The 27,310-nt window shown below is 36.8% G+C and overlaps 2 protein-coding genes across 2 annotated transcripts in view; both read left to right on the top strand.

Moving 5' to 3' along the window:
- The window catches only part of LOC140142070 (uncharacterized), a 58,745-nt gene that overhangs the window by 24,834 nt on the left and 6,601 nt on the right, over positions 1–27,310 (top strand). The window lies entirely within an intron of this gene.
- LOC140142071 (scavenger receptor cysteine-rich domain superfamily protein-like) lies at positions 58–26,782 on the top strand. Its single transcript, XM_072164023.1, has 9 exons — positions 58–636; positions 9,764–10,132; positions 11,035–11,394; positions 12,709–13,092; positions 14,724–15,074; positions 20,023–20,220; positions 21,514–21,699; positions 22,668–23,002; positions 23,901–26,782. The coding sequence occupies exons 1-8, from the start codon at positions 525–527 to the stop codon at positions 22,847–22,849; spliced, it is 2,142 nt and encodes a 713-aa protein (XP_072020124.1). The 5' UTR covers positions 58–524; the 3' UTR covers positions 22,850–23,002; positions 23,901–26,782.

Genomic DNA, 27,310 nt, shown 5'->3' with positions numbered 1-27,310 from the left:
TAATAATGTTATCAAAAACAACCTTTTGAAAGTATTTGAATTCAAATGTATAGGAAGACCACCCGCTATGTAGACTTACTGTCTATAAGCTGTTATGGCAGCGCGGAGGTGGTCACGTGCTTATTTATCATGTTTATAAAAACGCATTTATAAATATAGTCTAAGCATACTGTAGTATTCAGAATGCAATTTCCCACAAAAAATAATGTGCAAACGTTGCTATCCGATTCCTTAATGTCAAGGCCTGGGGGAGGGGTTGGAACATATTAGAGGTTCAAAAAATTCAGTGCTTTATTATGTGATCAACAAATTTCAGACTAAAATTCACCTTGATTATGGCTGAATCAGTGTACATTGCCAAATTTTGTATAAGTCAAGGCAATAATTTCTAATGGAGCTGTTTTTTGGTGGTGTATGACCATAATTTCAGCAGCTATTTGACTATTTGCCATAATATGATGTGTACGGGCAGTGTGCAGTAATTACTGAAAGCAAACGAGAGCTGAAAGCAAACGAGACGGAGTATGATGCATGTAAAGCAGAAACATTGTGTCATTAATGTAAAAACGATGCTGAGAATAATGTATATCGTACGTGTCTTGTCTGCCATAGCTGTGGTACATTACACATATGCAGGTAGGGGTGTTGTTTTCTTTCTTTTTGCACGGTAATGTGTTATTATTTTATCATTTCTATTTGTTTGAGTTTTATAAGGTATGATAAGAACAATCGACATTGCATTTTGCAACTTCCAGTTTTTGATGAGCACCTTTAGGACACTTTGAACTCTGACATACTCGGGGAAATTGCTTTAATTATTATTCATTTATTTATTATTGTAATAATGTTATCATTAAAAATATTTGTTAATAATTAATTAATCAAATTAATCAAACGTTTTTTAAATATTTTATTGTAGAAAAACATTTCAAATTTATATTTTGTACGCACAAAAAAAAACCAATTTTGTTTAGGTCAGAAGCAAAGTGTCCCAAAAACTGCATAAACAGTCCCACCATGCATTGCGATTTTGAATCCCGATTAAACTTATTGCATTTGAAACATTATATGAAAATGTCCAAATTAGTCAAAAGGATGAAAGAATGTTAAAATTTGAAGGTGGATGGGGTCCCAGGGGTAGGGTCATGATAACGGCAATGACCATCGAAACTAGTCTTTCTTTCAGGGTGGCAAGGGCGTCAATCCGAAGTTGATCGTGGAGGGGGACACAATGTTTGTGAAACGTGATCTGGAAGTGGGTATCCCGTCGCGCATGCGCGACCCAGGAAGGTATCTGCGGGAAATGTGACCCCCTGAATTGTTGGACAATTTTATAATATGAGCCACCAAATTAAGGCATTTGGTGGACACTTTTTACACTATTGTTGTGTAAATTATAGTTGGAAAAAACTTTGTCGGGGGAGGGATAGAAAAAATTGGTTAGTGAGCTTTATTCTGGTCCTATTTCGCTGGGATATGCGCGCGCAGGGCGAGAAAATTATCAGTCTCATTTGAATTTGAATTTGAATTTGAACGTGAAATTGAATTTAATGAAGTGCGCAAAGTTTGAACTGAATATTGCCTGTATTTTTACAGTAAATCTACTTAGACCAGTGAAGTATTTGCCGAAACGTAGAGGTGGGCAATTGATATTGTGTCCACTCCCCTGGATTAACGCCCATGCAGGGTGGATAAATGTTCAAATTGGCTGCGGGAAAAAGAAAGTATTAAACTGTTTGTTAAAAAAGTATGCGGTAACAGAAATTTAAAAAAAAAAGGAAAGGGAGAACAAAAAGGAGGTACGGTTACGGGTTATGGTTACAGTAACAAAATGAAAACAAGATCAAAATAAAGAAGGAAAGAATGAAACTAATTAGGATATATAAGAAAAGGAAGCTAAGCAGCAAATATAAAAAATGGGAACAAACTATATAGAAAAAAAGAAGCTAAAAGGAAATGCAAGAAAGGACAGATTAAAAATGTCTTTCACAGGGCAGGTTTCAAATGGAATTAACACATTAGCAGCTCCATTTGAAACATTTTGGAAGTATCTTACTCAGAGGGTGTATGTAATTCAAATGGAGTTGCCCAGTGTGCTCATTCTACTTGAATTCATACATGTGGATGGGGATTATGAAACCGCAACGGTCATCTGAGGTTAAAGGTCAGGTCAAATTTGAAGTTGCTCCGACCGGGCTGTAACTTGCGGGAAATGATCCCTGACATTTGGGAAGTGTGAAACTGGAATGCATGATAATTTGGGCACGTTAATACCAGGTACTTGCTGTTTTTCATATTATATTGCATTGAAAGGCTAAACAGTGAACTCACCAACTTCCATAGAGACAGATTAAAATCACACTGGCTCTGCATTGACTTTTTATTGCAATTAGTGGCCCTAAGTCAGTCAATACAGAATTGTCGGCATTGAAAAGTTATTGTACATAATTATGTTATGTTATTCCTTGGTTTGAAGCAATTTAGAGTTATATTGCAAGCAGTGCCACTTCTAATTTGACCAAAATAGGAAATAAAGGGCAGTTGAAAAAATATTGAATCTTTTATAGGTACCATATTCCAGTTGAAATCCATACTCACCCTAGGAAAGACATGACCTTAAAAACATTGCGCGTGTATTTCAAATGGGGTTACCCAAATGGGCGACTCATCAATCCGTTTAAAATCTCCCGGGGGTCACTCCCATTGTGGTATGTACACCATCCGCGATAATCAACTTTTGAAAAGCACCCTAAACAAGGATTTAACCATTGGCTAAAACGATACCCTAAACAGGTAACACGCGCCTATTTTCACACCCTAAACAGGGATTTTATTCCTTGCATCAAATTTCATACCCTAAATGTCATTTCCGCGTATTAGAAATTGCAATTTGCTACCCTTTTTTTCCAATTTGTCATATTTTTGAAACACGATACGCGCGTATCGTGCCTACCCACGAAAAACTACCATTTTTACGCGTTTTTATTATCGCGGATGATGTACAGGCCACAATGGGAGTGCCTCCCGGGTAAAGTCTACACCCCCTGGTGGGAGATTAACTCTCTTCAAGTTTCAAAAAATTTTAAAAAGTCAAAAATTTCAGTAATGTAAATTGTCATGACCATATTTGGAATAAGCATGAACAATGCATTAAAATGAGTACAAACAAGCCTAGTATTGGTCCAGTAGTTTTTAAGATAGCCCTTGATATTTTGAGAAAATATTTCAAAATTTCAACTTTTTCCGTTGAAGCGCATGGCTAGCACGCAGAGCATTATGATTATGTCTTCCACAGCAGGTGTGTGTATTTCAACTGAAATTGCCAAATCATTTTATATATAATGCTGATATTTTCCCCTTCTCTTTTCGTGTTATACAATTTGGCTTTTTCCGCCATGGTGGGTTAATTCTGAATTGACACTTGGATGTACTTTGTCTTGGGTCCAATCTCTATCATGGAAAATTTGCTATATCTTTCTAAATATAATGATTGTTTGTTCTAGATTTGGGTTTTAGGGTTTCATATTTGAAAGAACTAATATTTAATTGCAACATTTCGAAACTACAAACCCAAACTGGGTCCTATGATGTACAAGATTGGGCTACGAGTATGCATTTTCCCAAGTTGGCAATAGGTATTTCCTTCATTTTGTATATGCATGCCATTCTTTACTATACTCAAAAACGGATTTTATTATAAGAGAGTTGTTTACGTGCACAGGTTTACGTGCATATAGCCTAGGCTCCTTCACAGCCGGTTTCTGTCGTGTATGTTTGTGACTGAGCCACATGCAGACTGGGTTGCCAGGGACTACTAGGACAAAGTATATGTTTTTGATTATAACAATGTAGGCCTAAATATTATGAGCAAGGCCTGGATTTGGCCTCCTACAGCTATACTGATAACATGACTAATTGGAAATCTGAAAATAAACACTTATTTTGTAATACTCTGTGATTATTTATGGATGGAAACTTAGGAAATTGCTGTTAATGAAATAATTAATATATTAAACATACATTTTGTTTTGTCAACGATGAAAATCCGTTCACAAATAAGGTTTTTAGGAACCATTTGTCATTAAACATTTTGAAAAATTGCTCTATGAAAAAGGATATAATTGCACCCCTGCTGATCCAGGCTACTAATAAGCTGTCAAAAAGTGTGACCACTAATTCTACAATAATAATGAGCAATTATCTGACCAGACAGGAACCAAGCTGGGTATAAACAGTGCAGGTGCCCAGGCTACTACCATCACTAATTGATGTTGGGAGTGACACTAGTCGGAGGGGTACCAATAATTGGGGTAGATAGTGGCTTTGGTTTTACACATTTTTGGTAGAGCAACCGGACAGTTAGTAGTAACAATATAATCAACACATTCAGAAAATAAAGATTGGATTGAGCCCAGGAATCCCTGGGATTGAGTAATTAGTCTTTTTGATTATAATGTGATCAGTGTAACTACAAGTAAACTATACATTGCGAATAAATATATCTTAAATAAAATACCATGCTTTTAATGGATTTTAACTGTAATTTACTAAATATTGGTAAATGGTAAACACAGAAAAGGTAAAAGGACAGAAATTTGGAGTTATGAATAAAAGAGTTGAGAGGACTTTGAAGGAGTTAGATTGTTATGGATAGTAAGCGGAAAATGATGAAGGTCAGGTCAAGGTCGTCAGAGGTGAATTGAGTATAGATTATCAGATTGTGGATAACAATTCTGCGCCAAAATTGTTAAAGGTCATTTGAGGTCGACTAAGTATATATTGTGTTGGATTGTCAGAATGTTCAAAGTGGTGTCAAGTGCATTTGATGTCAACTGAGCATTGATAGTCGGATTTTCATAAAACGTAGTGCATGTAATCGCAATTAGGCCATAGGCGTCAAAACCATCAAGGTCATATCAAGGCTAACAGTTACTGATAATAGATAGTTGGATTGTCATGAAACTTGGTTGATATATGAAATCCCTTAAGCAGCAAACATTCTTAAGGTTGTCTGAATATAGATTGTTGGATTGTTGTAAAACTCAGAGGATGTGATTTCAATTGAGCCGTTTGTTACCATTATGAATTAAATTTAGACCTATTTAGCACACATTTTTTAATTCAGCTTTCAACATGAAAATGAGTATTTCCTAGTATGTCATTGGTGGTATTTCCTAGTATGTCATTGGTGGTTTACCAATAAATGCCAATATTTCGCACCCAGTTAGTTGTGCCAAACATTCAAATTTACTAGCATTCCAAGTACTTGCAATGCAAAATTATGAAACATGATCTTCATCCATGGCGTTGTCTTTTTAAAGACATTTCTTGTTGGGTGTAAAATGGATATAGGTACTTGCCATAAAGACATGTTTACTACAGAATTACTCATTTTCTGATCAAAGTATCTTTATATTTTGATTTGAAATAGTAAGAGAGTCATATTGGAAAAGATTTTTTTGGGGGGCCACATTTATTCATGTTATTCATGTAGCTTATTCATGTAGCTTATTGTTCAGGGTTATTTTTCATGATCGTTCAATACTTGTTTGTCAGAGGACTATGTGATTATTGCCATGGCAACCAATATTACAGCATTTTAATTACATTTGTCTGTCTGCCTTAAGGCCAAATAAAAAAAAATGGATTTGTTGCCTGCGCGTTTATGCTGCGCGTTTGCTCATAACAAATGGCAGAAATTGAATTTTATTTCTTATTTTATTTTTAATATGAACGAAAATTTTGCTGAAAGTTGCTTTAATATTAATGTTTCGAATTTGTTTCAAAATATATATTACATACAGTTTAAACGGAACATGAATACTTCAAACCCATGAAATTGCAGTAGTGTCCAGTAATGAACGTGACCGAAATTTCAATACGTAGATCTTACACCGAGGTCCTACTACTCTATAAATCTTAATACACATCGTTCTATAGCCTGTATGCCAAATAATACGGTAAATATAAATTTTTCAAACAGCTTTCCATGCTCTTGTGGTCCATATTTCCTAATTTTGAGAAGAGCTGACCTTAATTTAATTCCGGTTGTTGTGGATGTTCCTCGTCCGGATTAAAAAAAATAAAGAAGAAGAAAGAAAGGGGATGAGGGGCTAATATTTTTTTTTTTTTTTATCGAAAAATAGGTGTAGGCCATGTATAATTAACGTATAAAATAATGCCCGTTTTGTATCTTATTCTTCTGGAAGGTATGGCCTCTATAATGATCACAGAACCTCCCAGAAGTGTTGTTTTTTTTGGAGGGGGTGGGGGTATATTAGCAAGGCTAGAAAGTATCTCAACTTCCTAAACATCCTTTTTTCAAAAGTTAAAACTCAATTAAGAAAATATCTAAAACGGTCTCAAAAAAAAGGAAGCGGGAGGGGACGAGAAACATGTTTTATTTTTTACTCGGCGTTATTGTTATTGAATGTCATGGTCAAAAGACGAAAACACACAGGCAACATTATAAAACATGTACACTTAGAATAATTACAATAAATAATGTTTTGCACATTTTATTTCCGGAGTATACGTCATTGATTTGGGAAAGCTTTGAGCAGGCGACGAATATTCATCCCAAACCTTTTACAATTTTGCTGATGTCTGTGTTAATTCATCCATTACAAATAAAATGTATTGCCAGTCGGAACGTTGGAAATATGAGCAATCGGAGTCGGATGCACAGATTGAATGTTCATGCACTCGATAGTAAATGTGCATGCACGTTGGAAAGCCAATATGGACGCGCAGAGTAATGCCAGTTTCATACTTTCCTGCCGCTTGCCGCTTTGCCGCTCTGAAGATGATTTTGCTTCACTGCGCAGTCGCATGATCGTACCCAGTGGCGTAACTAGGGTTGGCAGTGCCCGGGGCAAGAAACAAAATTTGCGCTCCTACATCCTCCTCCCCCGAGAATATCTTGATAAATTGCACAATTATTGCAGAAAGTGGAAACTGTTAGTAAACATTGACAAATCAAATGTTATGATATTCAATAAAGGTGGTCATGTTTTGAAATGTTGTAAATTTAATTATGGTAATTGTAACATCAACATAACTAATGAATATTGCTATTTGGGTATCATTTTTGTACCATCTGGTTCATTTACAAAAGCAATGATTAGACTTAAAAACAAGGCAATGAAAGCATATTATAAAAGTAGGGATTATTTTATAAGCGACTCCTACAAGTGTAGCATGAAATTATTCCAGACCCTCATCCAACCAATCCTTAGCTATGGATGTGAGGTTTGGGCACCATATTTGTTAAACAAACTGAACTACTCGAACTTTCTTACAACATGTGATAAACTTCCAAGTGAATCTATTCACATTAAGGTTTGTAAAATTATACTCGGAGTTCATAAAAAATCCACTAACAATGCAGTAAGATGCGAACTAGGTAGTTTTCACTGCTCACAACTATGCTTTCTTTATCTGTCAAATACTGGTGGAAGCTCAACGAAAAATGTATGAATGGTAAGGCCGTGTGTCCTGAACTCGCCACCCTTAGCGTTACATCACAGATATTATGAATTTTTATACCAATCGAGATTCTAATTAGATTATCTCCATAATTATCAACCCTAAACTAGCAAAAGTATACATTTTTGGAAAGCTGAAGGCATAAGCAATTCACATATATACCTTTCAACTCATTATACAGGGTGATCTTCAAGTTATACAGGGTGGAATAAAAAAGATTCAGATAAAAAATGGGATACTTAATGCATTGCTTATTACCAACTTGCAGTAAAAAACTGGAAGTAAACAACATTCATTTGGTTAGAGGATAGGGGGAGCCTACTGACTTTGGAAGAAACCAAAATCACAGCTGTTTAGTAATCTCGGAATAAAAGGTGTTCCAAAGTATGTTAGAATTTTTTACAATTCAACATATTTTGAACTGAAACATTTTGCCCCTAATCCATACAGAAAAAATAAGTTCATATTTAGATTCCTCATTAAATTTCCCTTCAGAAAATCTATACTTCGACTATGATACGATTTTACAGTAACTTTTAGATTTTGAATACATTCGCATTACTTAGTACAGTATTTAATATGAAAGTAGTTTTGTATGGAAAAGTTTGTATTTTCTAGACTAACCAATCATAAATGATTAAAAACTATTAAAAACTATTAGCAAAATTGTTTAGCTGTAAGGTCCTGAGTCTTTTAGATGCTCAATAGAGTCCAAATCCAATTTACAGCCTTTACAGAAGCAAATTATGCACTAAAAATACCAATCCCATAGAGTTTGTGTGTACCACATCCCCCACCTCCACATCCCCCACCTCCGCCACCCTGCCCGTTCTGAATTATATGAAGCACATTGTCAGTATTACAAAGGCTGAAGAATTTCTTTTTACAGGGTTGAAAGTGCATTTTATTTAGCAATAAAATGAGACCACAAGCATTATAATAACTTATTGCTTGGCAGAGATATCATCATTTAATTGGAGTCGACTTTGGAAAAACGTAACATCGCCACCTTTTTTGGATGGCGAATTCAAGACGCACGACCGTAATGATTCTCTTGTTATTCAAGCACTTGTAGATGACAGAAAGTTTCTGTGTACTAATAATTTTACATGGTCGACAGGTATAAAAAAAAAAAAAAATTTAGCTTTATCAATAGGATTGATATTTGGGATAAACCAAATGAAATTATTGTATCTAAACTTCAAATCTTTGGGTTAATCATATTAATAATTTTAATCATAAACTCAGAACATATTGTACATTCAAAAATTCTTTCAGTACAGAAAATTATGTTATTAGAGAGGTTGCGAAATGACGTTACTTTAACTTTAACTTTAACGTCTAGAGGATTATAGAGGATTATGTATTCAAAACCACCTTGGTTTTGAATACATAATCCTCTATAATCCTCTAGACGTTAAAGTTAAAGTTAAAGTTAAAATATCGTCATTTCGCAACCTCTCTATTATCTCTTAAAGATCTTCCAGAGCTGCATTCTGTAAATTAAGAATAAGCGCACATAATCTCATGATCAAAAAAGGGACGTCACTTCTCTCCAAAAATTAATCCATAGAATAGAATGTGTACACTTTGTAATTTAAATCAGGTGGAGGATGAATTTCATTTTGTAATAACCAATCAAATGACGGAATTCTTTGTATGATATATTTAAAATGCAATATACAAGTCATCATCTAGGCATCTGCATGCCAAGATAGTCGTTTGACTGAGCTAGACAAAATGGTAATTTGCGTATATTCAAAATGGCCGCTAATGCAGAGCTCAAATTTCAAAATTGGGCGAATAAAATTAAGAAAAAGAATGGTTTGACCTCGCCGATGTACAGTTCTTGAGTTATAGGCACAAAGGTAAAATGTCAAATGTTTGGTCTCCACCATTGTCCACAAGATTTAAAAGAAAATCGAAATTGCTGCGATTTTGATCAAAGTGGTCTCAAATTGATCCGCTTGTAAAAACATTTTAACCAAAGAATAGTTTGCAATATCTCAGGTGTTTCATTTCCCTTGGATATCATCGCAAAATAGGTCAAGGTTAACATGATTCAATGGAATTTAAATGTTTTGCCCTGTTACCCAGGTAACGAAACACTTGAGTTAAAATGTTTTCCAAGCGAAGGTACTTGGGTAACAAGACTAATAATGTTGTAAATACAGCTTTACTCTCATGTTAACGTTGTACAGTTGAAACAAACGATCAAACAAAAAAGCTAAATAATGCTTTTCATCATTCATTTTGTTTGCTACACTAATTACAGAACCAGTTCGTCTTGTCAATGGGACAGGTCCCAGTGAAGGACGCTTAGAAGTTTACACGTACAAACGATGGGGTACAATTCCAATAGATCCGAAAGCGTCGTACCGCATTCCTGGAACAGATGAAGCTCAAGTGATATGTCAACAACTTGGATTTCCCGGTCCTGCCGTTATTACAAATTCTGGAGTATTTGGTCCTGGATTAAAGAAAGATCCGCTCAATTCCTTTCACCTATCTTGTTGGAAAAAAATTGACGATGTGAAGAGACCAACACACACTGGTGAATGTGATACTACTTATTCGACGTTTAATTCGTATGCACGCACACACCCTGGAGATCACAATCTGGATATGGGGATTGTCTGCAATGGTAAGATTATTTATTTTCATACTCGCCTCGCGGCGAGGGGGTCTTTGTAGGGGAATTAGGGTGTGTTTCCATGGAAGTAGAAGGTTGTTCTTTTATAAACACTGGTATTATGTATATGGGCAAAAGGAAAGAAGAAGAACATTATGAACTACTTGCATACTACTTGTATATAGGGCCATGCATCCACGACAGCCCCGAGAGCAAGCTATGTGATCTGTCTCTTTATGAACACCAAAGCCTTTCAGGAGATGCAAATTATTATTAAAATATTTATTAAGAGTGGTATTGAAGCAGAGTATATTGATTGACACCTGAAGTGGAACTGATGGATGCATCGAGTAGATATTAAACTCCGAGGAAAGTTCCAAGTAGAGCCTAAAATAGTTCTTTAGTTGTCCTGTATATAGAACCTTAATATGGTTCTACGAAGAATCGAAAAGAGTTCTTGAAAGGCTAGAAAAACATTTTAGCCCCCCCCAAAAAAAAGGCCAGAAAAGGCCATTTTGGGGTTATTTCAATTTTCTGGAGGGTTGTAAATAAAGACAAAAAGTTTTAAATTACAAAAAAAAAAAAAAAAAATCAAAAATTTGAGAAATGTAAATTTTCATGACCATATTTGGAATCAGCATGAAAAATGCTTTAAAATGAGTACAAACAAGCCTAGTATTGGTTCAGTAGTTCTTAAGATAGCTCTTGATATTTTGAGAAAATATTTCAACACTTGAACTTTTTCCGTTGAAGCACATGGCTAGCACGCAGAGCATTAAGGGCCCCTTTCTCTTGAGGGTGTTACATACACACAGGGCTGTGTATAGATGAGTGTCAGTTCATACGCGTCATTATTATCCAGCAACAAGGAATATCCACTATCATGTTGATAATTATTATGTTTCTTATTACAGTAACATGGCCGCCTCCTTTAAGACTTGTTGGTGGATCGGGACCTCACGAAGGACGCCTTGAAGTGTTCTTTAAAGACGAATGGGGATCCATTTGTTGGAAGCAGGTTGCAGAGGGGAGAAGCGAATACGAACAAGTTATGATAAACAGCGTCTGTCGAACACTTGGATACAACAGTGGACGCATGTTGCCAGCTAAAGAGACTAACTTTGGATCATCACAAGGACCTATATGGATAACAAACATTTTCTGCCCATTTTTTACACCAAACGATTATATTGAATTTACTGATTGTGTGCCCAGATGGGGAAATGACGGTTCACAATGTGATCACACCGATGATATAGCCATAATCTGCAATGGTATGTACGAAGAGAAGAGAAAGGAAGGGAAGGGAAGGAAGGAAAGGAAAGGAAAGGAAAGGAAAGGAAAGGAAAGGAAAGGAAAGGAAAGGAAAGGAAAGGAAAGGAAAGGAAAGGGAATGGGAGTAAAGGGGAAAAAGAAAAGAGAAGAGAAGAGAAGGAAAGGGAAAGTAAGGGAAGGGGAGTAAAGGGAAGAGAAGAAAGTAGAAGAGAAGAGAAGAGAAGAGAAGGGATGAGAAGAGAAGAGAAGAGAAGAGAAGAGAAGAGAAGAGAGAGAAGAGAAGAGAGAGAAGAGAAGAGAAGAGAAGAGAAGAGGAGAGGAGAGGAGAGGAGAGGAGAGAGGAGAGAATGGAAGAGGAGAGAAGAGAATGGAACAGAAGAGAAGAGAAGAGAAAAGGGAAGGGAAGGGAATGGGAGTAATGGGAAAAAAAAGAGAAGAGAGGAGAGGAGCGGTGAGGAGAGGAGAGGAGAAGAGAGGAGAGGAGAAGAGAGGAGAGGGGAGGGGAGGAGAGGGAAGGAAAGGGGGGAGAGGGGAGGAAAGGGGAGGGGAGTGACAAAAACTGTTTTAGAAGGAAGTGTTCGCTTTCGTTTGATATTAAAAAAATCTGATTGGATGAAGAAAACACTTGAGGTTTCGACAAAAACCAATCAAAGAGGCCCATTTTTCAGCTAGATGCTCCACAGCTCTTACATTGCTATACACTCAACCCTGTGGTGTAATCAAAGACTGTGCGAAGACTGTTTGAGAGCTCTTGGACGAAAATGTGTGCTCTGGTGTATCGAGGTGGAAACTGTACTCATGATGGTTTATAAGAGAATCGTTTTTGTATAGAAACCTTTCCATATGAGAGCGGAGGGGAGGTGAGACTAGAAAGTAGAGTAGATATGAGGAGAGGAGGGGAGTGGCCATAATAAGGATCACCTCTTCTTGGCTTCTGTAACCATCTTGACCATGCAGCAATGACGTATATTAGTGTATAGTACATTTTTGAGTAACTTATGGCTCCTTAGGCTAAAATCCTGGTTTGTTTCTTGTAAGTGTATTTGATCGTATTTCGGTATTGAAAATAACAGAAAACTAACAAAGCAAAAATTATGACATTTCTATGATATTTTCTCATAAAATTTGTTTACAAGCAATATGAAATTATTCTAAATCTATCAATTATCACATCTAACCTATCGTCCTGACGCAAAATTTAAAATTTACGATTCCAGACCTCCTGCAGAAAACAAACTTGATTTTTATCATTCTGCAATAAATGGTACTCTACTTAAAACATTCATATTATTTGGTACATTTTTCATATTCAGCATCTGATCCGGCAATGCCAACTACTATTCGACTTGTCGGTGGCGCAGGACCGCATGAAGGGAGAGTTGAAGTACAACACAACGGAAAATGGGGACGCCTTGGTAGCAAGTCTGCAAAGTGGCTGTCGAAACCTTACCCGGATGGAGTGGTCAGTAACTTTGCGGCATCGGTTATCTGCCAACAGTTGGGTTACAGCAACGTCGATGCGTACGAAACAGCACCCGATGTTTTCGGACCGGGAACGGGAGATGCTTATCACATCTTGAATTTCTGTGATGGAGACTACGATTATCCTTGCGTGTACCATTACCGTACTAAGCTATATGCAGAATTACTTCCACTATTTGATAATAGGTATTTTGGTATTGGAATAGTGTGTAATGGTATGTAATCATGAAAAGTACATTATTTATATTCTAATTGACCCTCGTTCTAAAAACATGAAGAAGGGGTTGGGGTACAATCCGTTGTAATTTTCATCAAGCATACTTATGTCGTCGTATTTACACTCAAACGACTTCAGCTAATCGGGAAACCAGGTGCAAGGAGCCGTATTTATTCAGTAAGCTAAGGGGTCAAATTGGCGGACAGGGAATGTCATAATCACTGTACCCGTTTGAGCAAAAATACAGTTTATTTAGCCAATGTCAACATTGGGTCATCAAGTAAAATATTTTCCTAACATATTGAACTAGCACCTGTGCTATTTGGCACTTCACAGTACAATGACAGTTTTGCGTTATTTTCGGCACTTTAGATTTAGACAAATTAATATAAACAGCAATCTCTTACACGAGACATACCCAACGCTTAATCGTGTCTTCACACGTTTGTATTGATTTGATCAAGCATTGAAATGCTTTCAACTTTCGTATTTGATCGTTCAAGCATGCTCTACCAATTTTTCAATGTAAAGTATCTCTGGATGACGAAAAGCAAAACAAAACCGAAATCCACCTTGATGGTGTTTCAGATTCAGATTCAGATTAAATTTATTTCAATTCGTGGCCTGTAGACCAAATAACATGAAATATTACATTTGCTTTGGTTTATACATTAAAAGACATAAAAAACATAGAAAATATACATAGAAAATTGCTAAAAGAATTAATTGCACTTGCTAAGGTAAAATCCCACACGCACACTCACACAGCGCACACCCACCCCTACATCCAAGTCCTGAACATCAGATTCAATCTGGCTGACTTGGTTAGCAAGACGAACCTGTCCGAGGCTGAGCTTAAAATCTTTTAGTCAGAGACTCCCCAGAAGCATTGTTGATTACACCAAGAAATCTGATGGGCCAAACTTAGTGCCCTGTGGGACACCACATGAGTCAGGGTAGAGAGGAGAGCTGTGAGGAAGTTTATAATCCACGGCAATAACTCAATTCTGATACCAAGCTCGTAGAGTCTCTGGACAGCGATGCAATCAAATGATATGGAGAAGTCCTTCATAATTAGGTTTCCTACAGTTGCTTCTTTGTCAGTACCTTTGAAAAAAACATAATTTCAATTAGACAATGAGAAGTAGACGACCGCATAGGTTGCGATCAATTGCACTAGAAATTATCATCAAGCACCTACTTTGCAACAAACCACTCACATACTTTTACCAAAAGGGAAGTCAATGAGACTTGCCTTAGTTTTGAGATTGTAGCAAGGGTTTCCTTTGGAAATTGGGGGCAATTGGGGGAAATTGTGGTATCCTTCCCAACTTGGGGGAAATTCAATCTTTTAAAGATGAGTTGAATATTAATATCTTTAAACGGCTTTTCTAGGAGCTTGGCATTCAAAATAAAAAAAAACACCTTCACAATAGGAAAATGCCCTTGCAACCAGCAAGCTGTTGAGGTGTAGGAATGGTTTCGTCTATACTGCACGGGACGTACTGTGTCCCGCCGCCTCGTGTTTATTGCCCCGTCTTTTAAACCTACCGCATTTAATATATCTTATTCAACAACGTATCATCAATCTAAAAATCTAAACTTTTCTCCATCAAATGTTTTCTGTAGTTAAATCGACACCAGAAGCCAGATTAGTCGGCGGACCCACTCCTAGTGAAGGACGTCTGGAAATGAAGTTCAGAGACGAATGGGGTAGCGTATGTGATGAAGCTATTGTTGCGGAGGAAGAGGTCACAGCGGTATGTAAGGTCCTTGGGTACAGTGGACGGAACCAATCCGCAGGCTATACTACAACAACACAGTATGGCAATGGAGATTTACAGAGAATATGGTATTATTCTGGAACGTGTTTACCGCGCGATGACCATTCGGGGAAGATGACGATGTGTGCAAGGAACTACTATAGATCTGTATGTGACTATAATGATAGCGATGCTGCAGTGGGGATAGCTTGTGACGGTACATGTACTTACTTATTTTTTGATGGAGGCAGACCTCCATCCTGTGTTAGTTTATTTCATTTTAGGCACCACATCGAATTTGGTCCTATAGAACTATCGGTGCCCGGTTAGGTACCGATGATTCTTAACATCACTCACTGGAGATAGGACAATATTAACAGTGGCATAGTGTAATTGTTTTTCATTTCAATAAAAATGAATGCGCTGTACAAATGTTCAGGGTACAATAAAAAGTGCCATCGGTACCTTTTCGGGCACCGATAGCGCTATAGGACCAAAAAAGATGTTGTGCCTAATCACTTACATTTTGACCTCTTTTGGTTGCCACACATTTTCAAGTGAATCAAGCAGTCTTCAAGTCGCCAAGTTTCTTATTTTCTCTTAACCATTATTCCAGATGACGTTCCGCATCCACACACACCCACCCCACACCCACCGCCACACTCACCCCTGTGTGTAAGGTCTTCTGCACGGTCTTCGTAGATTTCCGATAACATTTATTGATTTACTATCTGTTTTTGCTTTATTTAGACGATCCAGAATTGTACCAAATGTGTGTCTCTTCCATTCCCTGCCGGAATCTATGCTAAAAATGCCAACCAGAATCATGGTTTTTTTCTCATATTCCAACCGAAGTTTGACCCTTTTTTCACATGTCTTCTCAGGGAGAGCGCGGAATTCATATGGAATAGCAAATTAGTTGGTATGGCATAAATTATAGTAGAAGACTACTAGAACAATTACATGGCTTGCGTAGAAATTTGATCTCAATGTTTAGTTGATATTATAATAGAGATAAATGTGTTCAAAGGGTCATTCTCTGATTCTTTCTATTAGAATAATGTTCGTTCCTTAAATGGCAGGTCTATTGCAAAAACAAGTTTATCTCTTTGTTTTAGGCAAGATTTTGTCACTTGACCAAAACCAATCAATATCTGGTAGTCAAGAGGCAAGTCAAGTGGAATAATCTCTTCAGTGGCTAAAGAAGACCTGTAGATGCAGGTCGCAAGCTACCACAGCTCTGCAAATAGTAAGTCTTGTGACTGCTGTTTTAAATCTATTACTGTACTATGGATATACCAAGACTGTCAAACAACATACATTCCCGTCTCGACAATGATTTCGGCAGTGATTGTCTGAGAAATTTCCGCAAACTGGAAAAGCTTGAGCGCAGCATCGCTCGCTTTAGATGCCATCTCCATTTTACTCTGCATTGCAAGCATCGTAATATAATACCAAGGAGCTTGAAACTTAAATCTTCTATGCATGGACATAAGGCGGACAATATCCTACGCCAAGCTGAAAAGTCTCTTCTAACTGAACGTGTCAGACAAATCAACTTTAGGATTTCCCAATTTCACGATCAAAAGTTGGATGTTGAGGATGTTCTGTTTACACACTTACCCAGTGATAGATATGATGAAATAGTTGAGTTTACTCGTAAAGCGGCTACTGCAGAAACCAACATCTGTAAACCTCGCCAGCAAAAGAAATTTGCTAGCCTTAAGGAGAAGCAAACTAAGCAAACTAAACCAGCGGCTAATGGCATCAACATTTCACCTGATGACATTGAGGAAGCTACTAGCAGGTGGGTTATTACTGTGTCGGACTGTGATCTTAACGAGCATGAACAATCCCTGCTGAAGAAAGGCTTAAATTTTGCTGTCACACCCACCAACATCCCTGTGGATGATATTGTCACTGCTGTTGAGTCGGCAGTTAGACTTGTTGGTTTAGGCTCTTCTGAAGCTGCTGAAATACGCCATAAAACCAGTGACTTAGTTCATAAAGCTAAACTCCCTAAAAGTAATATCACCCGCAAAGAAAGAGAAGCCATTCGCTCACTTCAGCGTAATAAAGACATCATGGTTGTTCCGGCTGATAAAGGCCGTGCGGTAGTGGTAATGAACTCTACAGACTATAACAACAAGGCATAGTTGTTGCTGAGTGACCATAAGACCTATGTCAAGCTCAAATCCAATCCAACTAAGAAATACAAGACCAAGTTGGTTAAGATTCTGCAATCCATCAAGCAAAGTGGTGCGATCACTGAGGTTCAATACAGAAAACTCTATCCCACCAGTGAAGAGGTGCCTAAGTTCTATGGACTTCCGAAAATTCATAAGCCCAACCACCCTCTTCGTCCGATTGTTGCTTGTAGTGGCTCCATTACGTACGCGTCGGCAAAATTTATCGCGGACATAATATCTCCTCTAGTGGGTAAATCACAACATCATATCAAGAACAGTAAGGACCTAGTGACCAAACTTGAAGACTTTACTATTAGTGAGGATGAAGAATTGGTCAGTTATGATGTCACGGCTCTGTTCACATGTACACCCGTAAGTGAAACTATTGATATCATTGAGTCACGCCTTAAGAACGATCCTACTCTGGGTAACCGTACATGTTTGTCGGTTGATCAAATCATTGAACTGCTCCGGTTTCAGCTGACCACCACATACTTTCAGTACGGTGGTGAATTCTACAACCAGCTTGAAGGTGCGGCGATGGGTTCCCCCGTATCCCCTCTAACTGCCAATATCTTCATGGAGGACTTTGAAATCAAGGCCTTGTCTTCTTATCCCAACCCCCCACGGTTCTGGGGTCGTTATGTTGACGACACTATGGTCATCATCAAGAAGAGTGCTATTGAGAGCTTCACTGATCACTTAAACACCTGCCATCCATCCATAAAGTTCACCATGGAACGCGAATCCAATGGACAACTTCCCATGCTTGACGTCATGGTCAAACGCGAAGAGAACGGCTCATTGTCTTTTCAGATTTATCGCAAGCCTACCCACACCAATCAATACCTGAACTTTGCCTCCCACCACCCTTTGCAGCACAAACTGGGTGTGGTACGTACCCTCGTTGATAGAGCTTCCTCTATTGTCACCAAGGAGGAGGACCTTGACCATGAACTCAATAGCATTCACAAATCTTTAGCGGTATGTGGGTACGATAAATGGACATTGGACACAGCTACCAACAAAACCAATGCCAAACGGCACGTTCGCAATAGTGACTCTGAACAACAAGTCAAAGGTTGGGTTACCATCCCATATCTGGCCGGTGTTTCGGAAAGTCTGAGGCGTGTATTAAGATCCCATGGCATTGTAACCCATGTTAAGCCCCAGAACACTATACGTTCCCTTCTTGTAGCTCCCAAAGACAAGACCGACAAGCTGGACAAATCGGGGGCTGTCTATGGCCTCAAATGTTTAGACTGTTCTTCATCATATGTAGGGGAAAGTGCCAGACCATTAAGAACACGTATTAGCGAACATGAACGCCCCACTTCCCCAGTTGGTGAGCACATCACTAAGGATCACCATAGCATCGACTGGGATGGCGTACGCATTCTCGACCGTGAAGAAGACTGGTTCAGGAGAGGGGTCAGAGAAGCGATCCAAATAAGGAGAACTGGCAGCGACCTCAACAGAGACCGGGGGCGCCATGATCTTCCAGTTGTTTACAACAAGATTTTGTCACTTGACCAAAACCAATCAATATCTGGTAGTCAAGAGGCAAGTCAAGTGGAATAATCTCTTCAGTGGCTAAAGAAGACCTGTAGATGCAGGTCGCAAGCTACCACAGCTCTGCAAATAGTAAGTCTTGTGACTGTTGTTTTAAATCAACTACTGTACTAAGTTTATCTCTATTTGAAGAGAATGATTATTACATTACAATTTTAGCAACAATGAGTTGTACTATCACTTACCATAACAATGCTGCATAACAATATGCACACTATTGTTCTCATTTCGGGAACGAAACCTACACAGTATTGTTACTATGCGTTTGCTTTGTAATATTTCACCCAACTGAAACTATAGCATTGCAATATACAGGGAAATCAGATACATGAGATGCTAGTCTCAGATGAAATTCTAAGCTCAAATTATGTATTTATTTTTTAGGCCTAATATTTCTCATTATATTGATATACATATGAATTGTAATATCACAATAATTGTCTAATATATAAAAAAGAAGCGGCTGATTTTATCCATATTATGTTTAAAAACCATTAAATTTGTAATACTTAATTTGGATTTTTTTTCTGTGAACAACAACAGTATACGTTCTGTCCATTGAGAGCGTTTATAGTCCCTTTTCTCACAGCGGCCACATCTCATTTCATGACATCACCGTTTTTCTAGGCCAAATCTGTCTTATTCGAAGGAACTCACCGCTTAAGTTGGTTTATGCGTAATATCAATTTTAAACGTCTTATTTTCTCAAAAATGGAGTCATATTCATTGTCCTCATAATATTAGCTTGCCAAAGACATGATGTTGTCCGAGCAATAGACATGCCATTTAAAGAAACAAATCCGTAAGGACAAAAAAAAAAAAAAGAAAAGATAAATGTAATTTTATATTTCGTTGAGCTCCAAACAATGCTTGGTTACATTTGATATGATACTAGATCGTACTGGGGTGGAGGAGGGGATTTCTCAGTAAGGACGACCCCCGGTGAAGACCATACGGAAATGTGCCGCAAACATGTGTAGCATTTTTGGCCTTTTGGTATATCAATGAATGAACCCTGTTTGTATATATTCTAGGCCAAATTTGGTATATGGATGGTCCTTTTTTTCAAAGATTCTCTCAATTTTTATAGCCCAATTCCTCGCTGTAGCCAAAATGTTTGAAATTCCCAAATATTTGGCGGAAAAGTTGTAAAAATTTGTATTAAATTTGACCAAAAATTTTGAGTTTTTATTATATTGATGGGTCAAAATTTCTTGAAAAGTTGGTATATTGGTGGGTCTTCGACCAAAACCAAAATTGAGTTCCCCCAGCAGCCCGTAAATTTATCAATAAAGGTTATATCATTATTATCTATTCGTCATATTGTGTACCATAAATTCAGTATAATTATAAACTTTTTACAAATGCTGAATTTTTGTCTAATTTCACATCAACCTGGCACAGGCTCTACACCAGCTGTTCCTATACGCCTAATGGGTGGATCAGGACCATACGAAGGCCGACTAGAGGTTTTCAATGCTGGGGAGTGGGGTACGGTGTGCGTGGATGATTTCAAGTCATGGGGACAATCAGAGGCTGATGCAGTTTGTCATCAACTTGGTTATCATCCGGGACCACAAGACAAAAGATCTCTTATCATAGGTAAACGCTCATTATTTCCTTTAAAAACATATATTATCAACTTTTGAGCGCGACAGTATAATAATGTTACTATCACGCTTATGGCAAGCCAAATGTCGAGAAACCTGATTTTTGATCGATAAACCTGGTTTATTAATTGAAAAGCCTGTTTTATCAATTGCAAGTTTTGAGAAAAACCAGGCTTTTGGATCGAGAAACCAGATTTTTGGATCGACAAACCTGGTTTATTAATTGAAAAGCCTGGTTATCAATTGCAAGTTTTGAGAAAAACCAGGCTTTTGGATCGAGAAACCAGATTTTTGGATCGACAAACCTGGTTTATTAATTGAAAAGCCTGGTTTATCAATTGCAAGTTTTGAGAAAAACCAGGCTTTTGGATCGAGAAACCAGATTTTTGGATCGACAAACCAAGGTTTTCGACTAATAAACCTGGTTGTGCGATTAATTGCACAATTAGCTTGACGTAGGCAAATTAGTCTCAAAAAACCTGATTTCTCGATCAAAAAATTGATTAATTGCACATTTGGTTCATGAAACCAAGTTTCTCGATATCGATAAACATAAAACCGGTTTCTCGAGAATAATAATATTGCACACTTGGTCAATGTGCATTTAATCAAGAAACCAGTTTATCGATTGCAAAGGGAACTTCTTTAATGAGTCCGTAAAAAAGCAAAGATAAAGACATTGGTGGGCCCGTAAAAAAGAACAGATTAAGTGATGAGGTTATCATTGATGTACAGCGCAGCTACACGCCGTAATGAAAAGCTTCTAAAGTGTTTTAGGATAAAATAAAATAACTCTAATTTAATGTAAAGGAATCTTGATTATCTTTTAGAAATAGCCGAGTGGGAGGGTTTCCAATGAAATATTTTGTGTAAAAAGTGAAGCATCCGATGTATATGTGACTTGCAAAGGCAGACCAAATGTGCAATTACGTCGTGATTGCCCCACAATCATAGTGTCGAATAGTAGACAATAATAAAGACAAAAATTGTAAACAATTATCCGGACCCATTTGTATCATAACCTCTTCAAATGGAGTGACCCATTCAGCTAACCCCACTAGAAATTCAGATTAAGGTCATGTTTTCCATAGGAGTATGGATTTCAACTAGAATAGCCCATTATTGACTATAACAGGGCGGTGCAGCGTTATCCAGTGCAAAATCGTACTTACCTTTGTCGCTACCCGCGATTGGCGACGCACTGTGGGTTATAGTATAAGGACGGTTTATAGTCATCTTTTTTTTTACAATGTTCACGATAAATCATCCTGCTTTCGTTTTAAAGGCGTTCACAAAGGAACAACAGCAAAGTTATTCGGCAAGTCATCTCAAAATAAAATATGGTTAGATGACGTGCAGTGCACACCAGATGATACAGACTCTCGTATGATATTGAAGGATTGCAAACACAGTGAATGGGGAGGAAGTGGACTTTGCGATCATTCGAACGATGTTGGAGTCGTATGTGGAAGTAAGTGACAAGAATTGTAGATTTAGATGCGTTTGCTCCTTTCGAATACACACGTTTAATAGAACATTTAAAGAAAACACCATAACATGTCAAAACAATTTTTTGTCAAGATTATTTCGTAAAAGATTTTTGACGCAGGCACGTAAAAGTAATATAATGGTGGCTCCAAAAAGAGCAGTCCGTGATTGAGTGTGTATGGTGTTTGAAATAGTGTAACAATAGGAAAGAAAAAGACCTCTAAAAGGTTGATCCAGGGTTTGAATCTCGATTTAAATTACGTGATTTTTAAACAAAAAATCAATGATTTAAATTAACTGTTTAATTTTCTACCATTTTTGATAGATGTAAGTTAATTGCTTCGTTGAATTGACCTCACCAATATTTTACATCATTCCTAATGTTTCTACAACTTATGGAAACAATTAAAATACCTCTATGATGTCACTTTATCTATTGCAAAAAACATCTTCAAGTGCAGAATTCAACAGGTTTTTCCCCATGAGTTTACCAATTTTTTTTACTTTGAAATTTTCACATGTAAAAACATGTTTTGATTTTTTTTGTAAATACCTGATAGGATTGTGTATATTCCACTGATCTCTTTTGGCTTAATCATGGGGTATAGCAGTTCTTGGAATCAAAAAATATTTTTAAAAAAATCGATTTAAATGAAAATGAATCCGATTAAAAAATTTGATTTTTTGGGTTTTTTTAATCAAAAAAGTAATCACCCTGATTTAATCTGACAAAATGAAGTAAGCTAAGTTACAAACACATCCATTCTGATCGTTAAATGTCAACTTAAACTAAAAATGTTAAAATATACCAGAAAAATGTGACACAAGGCAACTATTGGATTTAGCACCTTTTTGAAACAAAATTATTCATATGTCAAAATTATTTGAATTAAGTGAAAAATGAAGAAAACTTACTATTAAAGGCCTATTATCGATTTTCACATTCTATAGCTATTTCTCCATATTCTCCTTCTATTGTCTTGGTTGGCGGGAATGGACCAAATGAAGGCCGACTTGAAATCAACTTTCAGAAAGAATGGGGTACAGTGTGTTTCAATGAGGAATTTGATTATGGGAAACTACCCGAAATCGTATGCAAGCAGGTCTTGCTGGCTACGGTACAGCAACATTGACGCGGAAATTTGGAGCTGGTCAGGGTCGTATATGGTTTGAAAACCTCTGGTGTAATGGCACTGAATATGATATAGATACCTGTAGACATCCAGCTTGGGGGACATCACAATGTAATCATACTATGGATATTGGTATCATATGTGCAAGTGACGGTATGTATCATTTTGCATTAAGTTTGCTTTTTGCGGGTCCCAAAATTGTCTTAAACTGTCTGGGTTTCATTGTTTGTTTCATTCCCCCACCCAATAACTTTAAATTTCATTATATGCACATCTAAACTAAAGGTTGTCAGAATTGGCTTTTTTTAAGCTCGCGACTCCGAATTCAGTACATTTTCACTTATTCATTCAACGTAAGTCGACCACTATTGGCACGTTGATAGTGTCCGTTGGAGTACTATTGTTATGCAAAAAAAAAGTTAACTAACTAATGATTGCCAGTATAAAAATTCTCTAATTTATGGTGTGTTTAAACCGAATATATACTTCAATTTGGCTCGATTTACATTGTAGCATCAAAATATCAAATTGTAAGCCCTCACTATAACAGACTTCCTTTTTTAGGTTGGATCAGTGGAACGGTTTGGAAATTTTAGCGTTCACCCTTTCAAAAACAGTCGAAATCATAATATACATTTCGTATTGTCAGAACAAAAACTTATTGACTGACCTGACAGTTTCGACCATCTTGGGCGATGATCATTTTCAGAGTAATGTTTTTTTATTCCACTTATTCTATAAACCATCAGAGGGCGCACCAACGCCCAGAAGTGGGTCGTATACGTGCCTAAGGTAATGGGCCCCCTCGTCTCTGATCATAGTCCTCGATGCTGTCTTCTGCTCCAAATTGCTTCTCTGAGACGGCGGGCTACGAAATTACATTCCTTCTCAAGGACTTGGGCATCGTTCTAGTTGATCACATGATTTTGTTTAACGACATAGAGCTAGAAAAACAGTCTGCACACTTTATTTATTCAAATACCCCTAGCAAAAAGCTGCACAATTGTAAGAACTTTACTATTTTTTTATGTATGTATTCTTAATTCTTCAGTGTTTGCGGGATCGGAAACAAGCCAGAGACCTTGTAAACTTGGTATAGCAATTGGTTTAATGGTGGCTATATGGCTACGGTTGTCATCATCCGGATAATATCCTCAAATATCGGAAGCCGCAACGTTTTTCATCATCAGAAGTCACGACAATACCTTCTGATTTGAGTTTAGTCATGTATTTGTCTGAACTCTTACTTATTACCCATTTCCTATGGTTGATGACGGAGATGGCGCATATAGTGGGCTGTATGTGCTCTTTTGGTATAGATTGATGTTTCACTGAGTCTCGTCACAACTTTTAATATCTTGTTTTTCTATTAATGTTTAAAATTTAACTGTTGTATGTATGTTTTTGATCATTATAATTAATGGTAAAGGTTATCTAAAGCAGTATTTTTTACTTTTAAGGTGGCTGTGTACTCTCAGACATGCATGTAGTAAAAGTGCAATAACTTTGTTATTATTCGCGCAAAACATATAAAAGTATACATTTTTATGAAGGCAAGACATCAATAAATCTTAATATAAATACAGATTTGGGGTAAAAACAACAATTTTGAAGAAAATCACAAAAAAGTGAGTTTTTGGCAATATTTGTTAGGTACATCATAACAAAAAACACTCTTTCCAAAATATTTTATTTTGTTTTTAGCTCAATCTTGAGGCTCCATTCCAAAAACGGTTTTTTTATTTTTTTGATATTGGCCTTATTTTTTTAGATATTGACCATATAAGGCATCAAAATGAACTTTTTAAAATTCAAAAACGCCTATTTGCACAAAATGATGCCCAAAATCGGAAATAGACCAAAATATAAAAAATGAGAAAACCGTTTCTTGAGTCGATCATGCTTTTTACGATGATCATATTTGCTTACCTATAGATGCTGTATTTATTGAGTTATCGTGTACCTAAATCGTCATTTTACCGAGAAAATGAACATTGAAATAATGGCCGTTGAAGTTTAAAGTGGTCACATTTTGCACTTTCATCGAATCTCACAGGAGAATGCGACAGTTTTCGTTTTGTAACTTATATTACGTGAACATCGGGTAAATCCACAGCCCCTTGAGAAGTTTGAGCGAAATCCATTCATAACTTGATATTTAAATCGGGGAAAGAACTTGAAAAAACCCACATTTTATCAGCTAAAACGGAGCCATTTGACCACTAGGTTTTTGTGAAATCAGTGCTTCCGTGGTGTTTCCATAAGATGCGCGGCGCATGCAGATAAGCGTCGCGTATGCGTCGCGTATTTGTGCGTTAACAAATTGCGCCATGCGCAACGCGATGAGTTGTTGCGCGCGTGTACCTTGCTGGTACAACAAAGATTTTCTTTCCTTTTCAATTTCAAACACGAGTGGAATAGTGAAATAAAATCCTTAAAATATTGCAGTTGGAGTTTACAAATCTGGATTTTCATTCCTTGTATTTATAAAAAACATAACAAGGTACAAACATATCATAAAAACTCAATTTTGAGAAAGAAACAATGGCTAGAGTACACAGCCGCGTTAACTTGGGCCATTCTGGTTGTAAATATTTGTCTCTGTATATTGGTTTTAAAGGTTTTATGTGTTTTTTTATTGTATTAGCGCATTGAGGCCGTATTTTAGCTGAATAAGTGCTCTCGTTATATCAACTTATTATTTGGAAATAATACCTTTCTATCTCAAATGTCAGAATCCGCAACGGTTTTGACTATCAGAAATATCGGAAAATACCTTTATATTATAATCTTTATAGCATATTCTTGAGTCCATAGTTTAAATATTTATATGTTGCATTACAGTACTGCTTATTTAGTTCATATCCATGTGTATATGATAAAATCATTCCACTTCCACTACTTTTCTAGATGTATTCGATTTTATCCTAAAGAACATGAATCACGGCAAAATCACTGGAGCCTTATTTCTTGATTTTCGAAAGCCAAAATTCTTCTTACAAAACTTAAAAGCTATGGCATTAGGCCAAGTAAAATAAAAAACATGTTTCACGTCCGGGTTTTTGAAAAAAAGGAGGAAGAGGGGGCTTTTTATTTTTTATTTTTTATCGCAAAATCGCTGTTAATACCCATAATTAGATCTGTTTTAGCGTATACAATAATGCCTGGAAAAAGGAGGAGGCCTCTTTTATTTGTTGTTCTGAGAGATAGGCCCCTCTAACTATCACAAAACCTTATAAAAGTGTTTCTTGTATATTAGCAAGGCTATAGAAAGCATCTCTACTTCCTAGACATATTTTTTGAAAAGTTGTAACTGAATTTAAAAAATAAAAATAAAATTGAAGAAATCTCAAAAAAGGAAGCGGTAGGGGACGTGAAACATGTTTTATTTTTTATTTGGCCTTACTAGTAATGCTCTGAATTGGTTTAAGTCCTATCTACATGGTAAAAACTAATCTGTAAACGTAAAGTCAATACTTTCAAACTTTATAATCCTTTTTGACATCGGGGTTCCACAAGGATCAATCTTAAGACCTCTATTGTTTATTATCTATGTAAATACCTTACCTGATTGTACAGTAAAATATAAATGCGTAATGTATGCTGATGACACCACACTTCTTTTGTTCCATAGTTCCAAATGACATAACTTTTCTCAAACGCATTGTAACATGTTAAAAATAGCTCACTGGTTTTAATCAAATCAATCAATAATTTTAAATGTAAGAAAACTATATTTATGGTATTTGATGTTTCCTCACTTTGATTATTGTAGTCCTGTATGGTCAAACTGCAATGCTGAGAATTGTTATACTCTCCAAATCCTCAGAACAAACTTGCTCGTGTGTTCTTATCTGCTGATATCAGAACACCAATTTGTAATTTGATGAATACCCTCAACTGGAATAAACTACGTAAAAGGTGGACACACCATCTCCTTCTCGTGATTTTCATTCTCAGTCATTCTCAGTTCATCTTTACTCAAGATGTAAATTATCCAATACTCTAGATATTCCTTCTTGGAGTATAAATCCTGGGAAGCGTACATTCCACTGTAGAGACGCTACAGTATGGAACAAGCTTGATACGCAAAAGTTTGACCACTGTACAGTGTCAACACCCTGTATTATAAATATTTTTTCCATACAGCTCAATACTCCGTTGAAATCAATATTCTATTATTGACACAGATAAAGAAAGTTTACATATGCATTGTGTTATAGGGCTTGCACCTTGAACTTAACTGACTGGGCTAAACGTGTTCCTTTATACCTATCAAGTAGAATTTTAATTCTCAAAATTAAATAAATCACATTTTTTACATTGGATTTCAAAATCTTTACATAAAAAATGCAGTAAAAGATATCCACAGCAAGCTGCAAGGCCCCGCTAATTAGTGTACTGCTTTTCGAGTGAGTGTACTGGAAACAAAACCCTGGTTTTACCTGAAAACAAATCGAT

The sequence above is a fragment of the Amphiura filiformis genome, chromosome 20 (assembly GCF_039555335.1).
Source record: "Amphiura filiformis chromosome 20, Afil_fr2py, whole genome shotgun sequence".
NCBI lineage: Eukaryota > Metazoa > Echinodermata > Ophiuroidea > Amphilepidida > Amphiuridae > Amphiura > Amphiura filiformis.
The sequence above is the reverse complement of the archived record's forward strand: the minus strand, read 5'-3'. Positions and strand labels throughout refer to the sequence as shown.

Coding starts and splice junctions, on each gene's coding strand:
- LOC140142071 (XM_072164023.1), top strand. CDS start 525: ATGATGCATGTAAAGCAGAAACATTGTGTCATTAATGTAAAAACGATG. Junction 20,221..21,513: donor CAAAAGATCTCTTATCATAG/GTAAACGCTCAT, acceptor TTCGTTTTAAAG/GCGTTCACAAAGGAACAACA. Junction 21,700..22,667: donor TGTTGGAGTCGTATGTGGAA/GTAAGTGACAAG, acceptor CACATTCTATAG/CTATTTCTCCATATTCTCCT.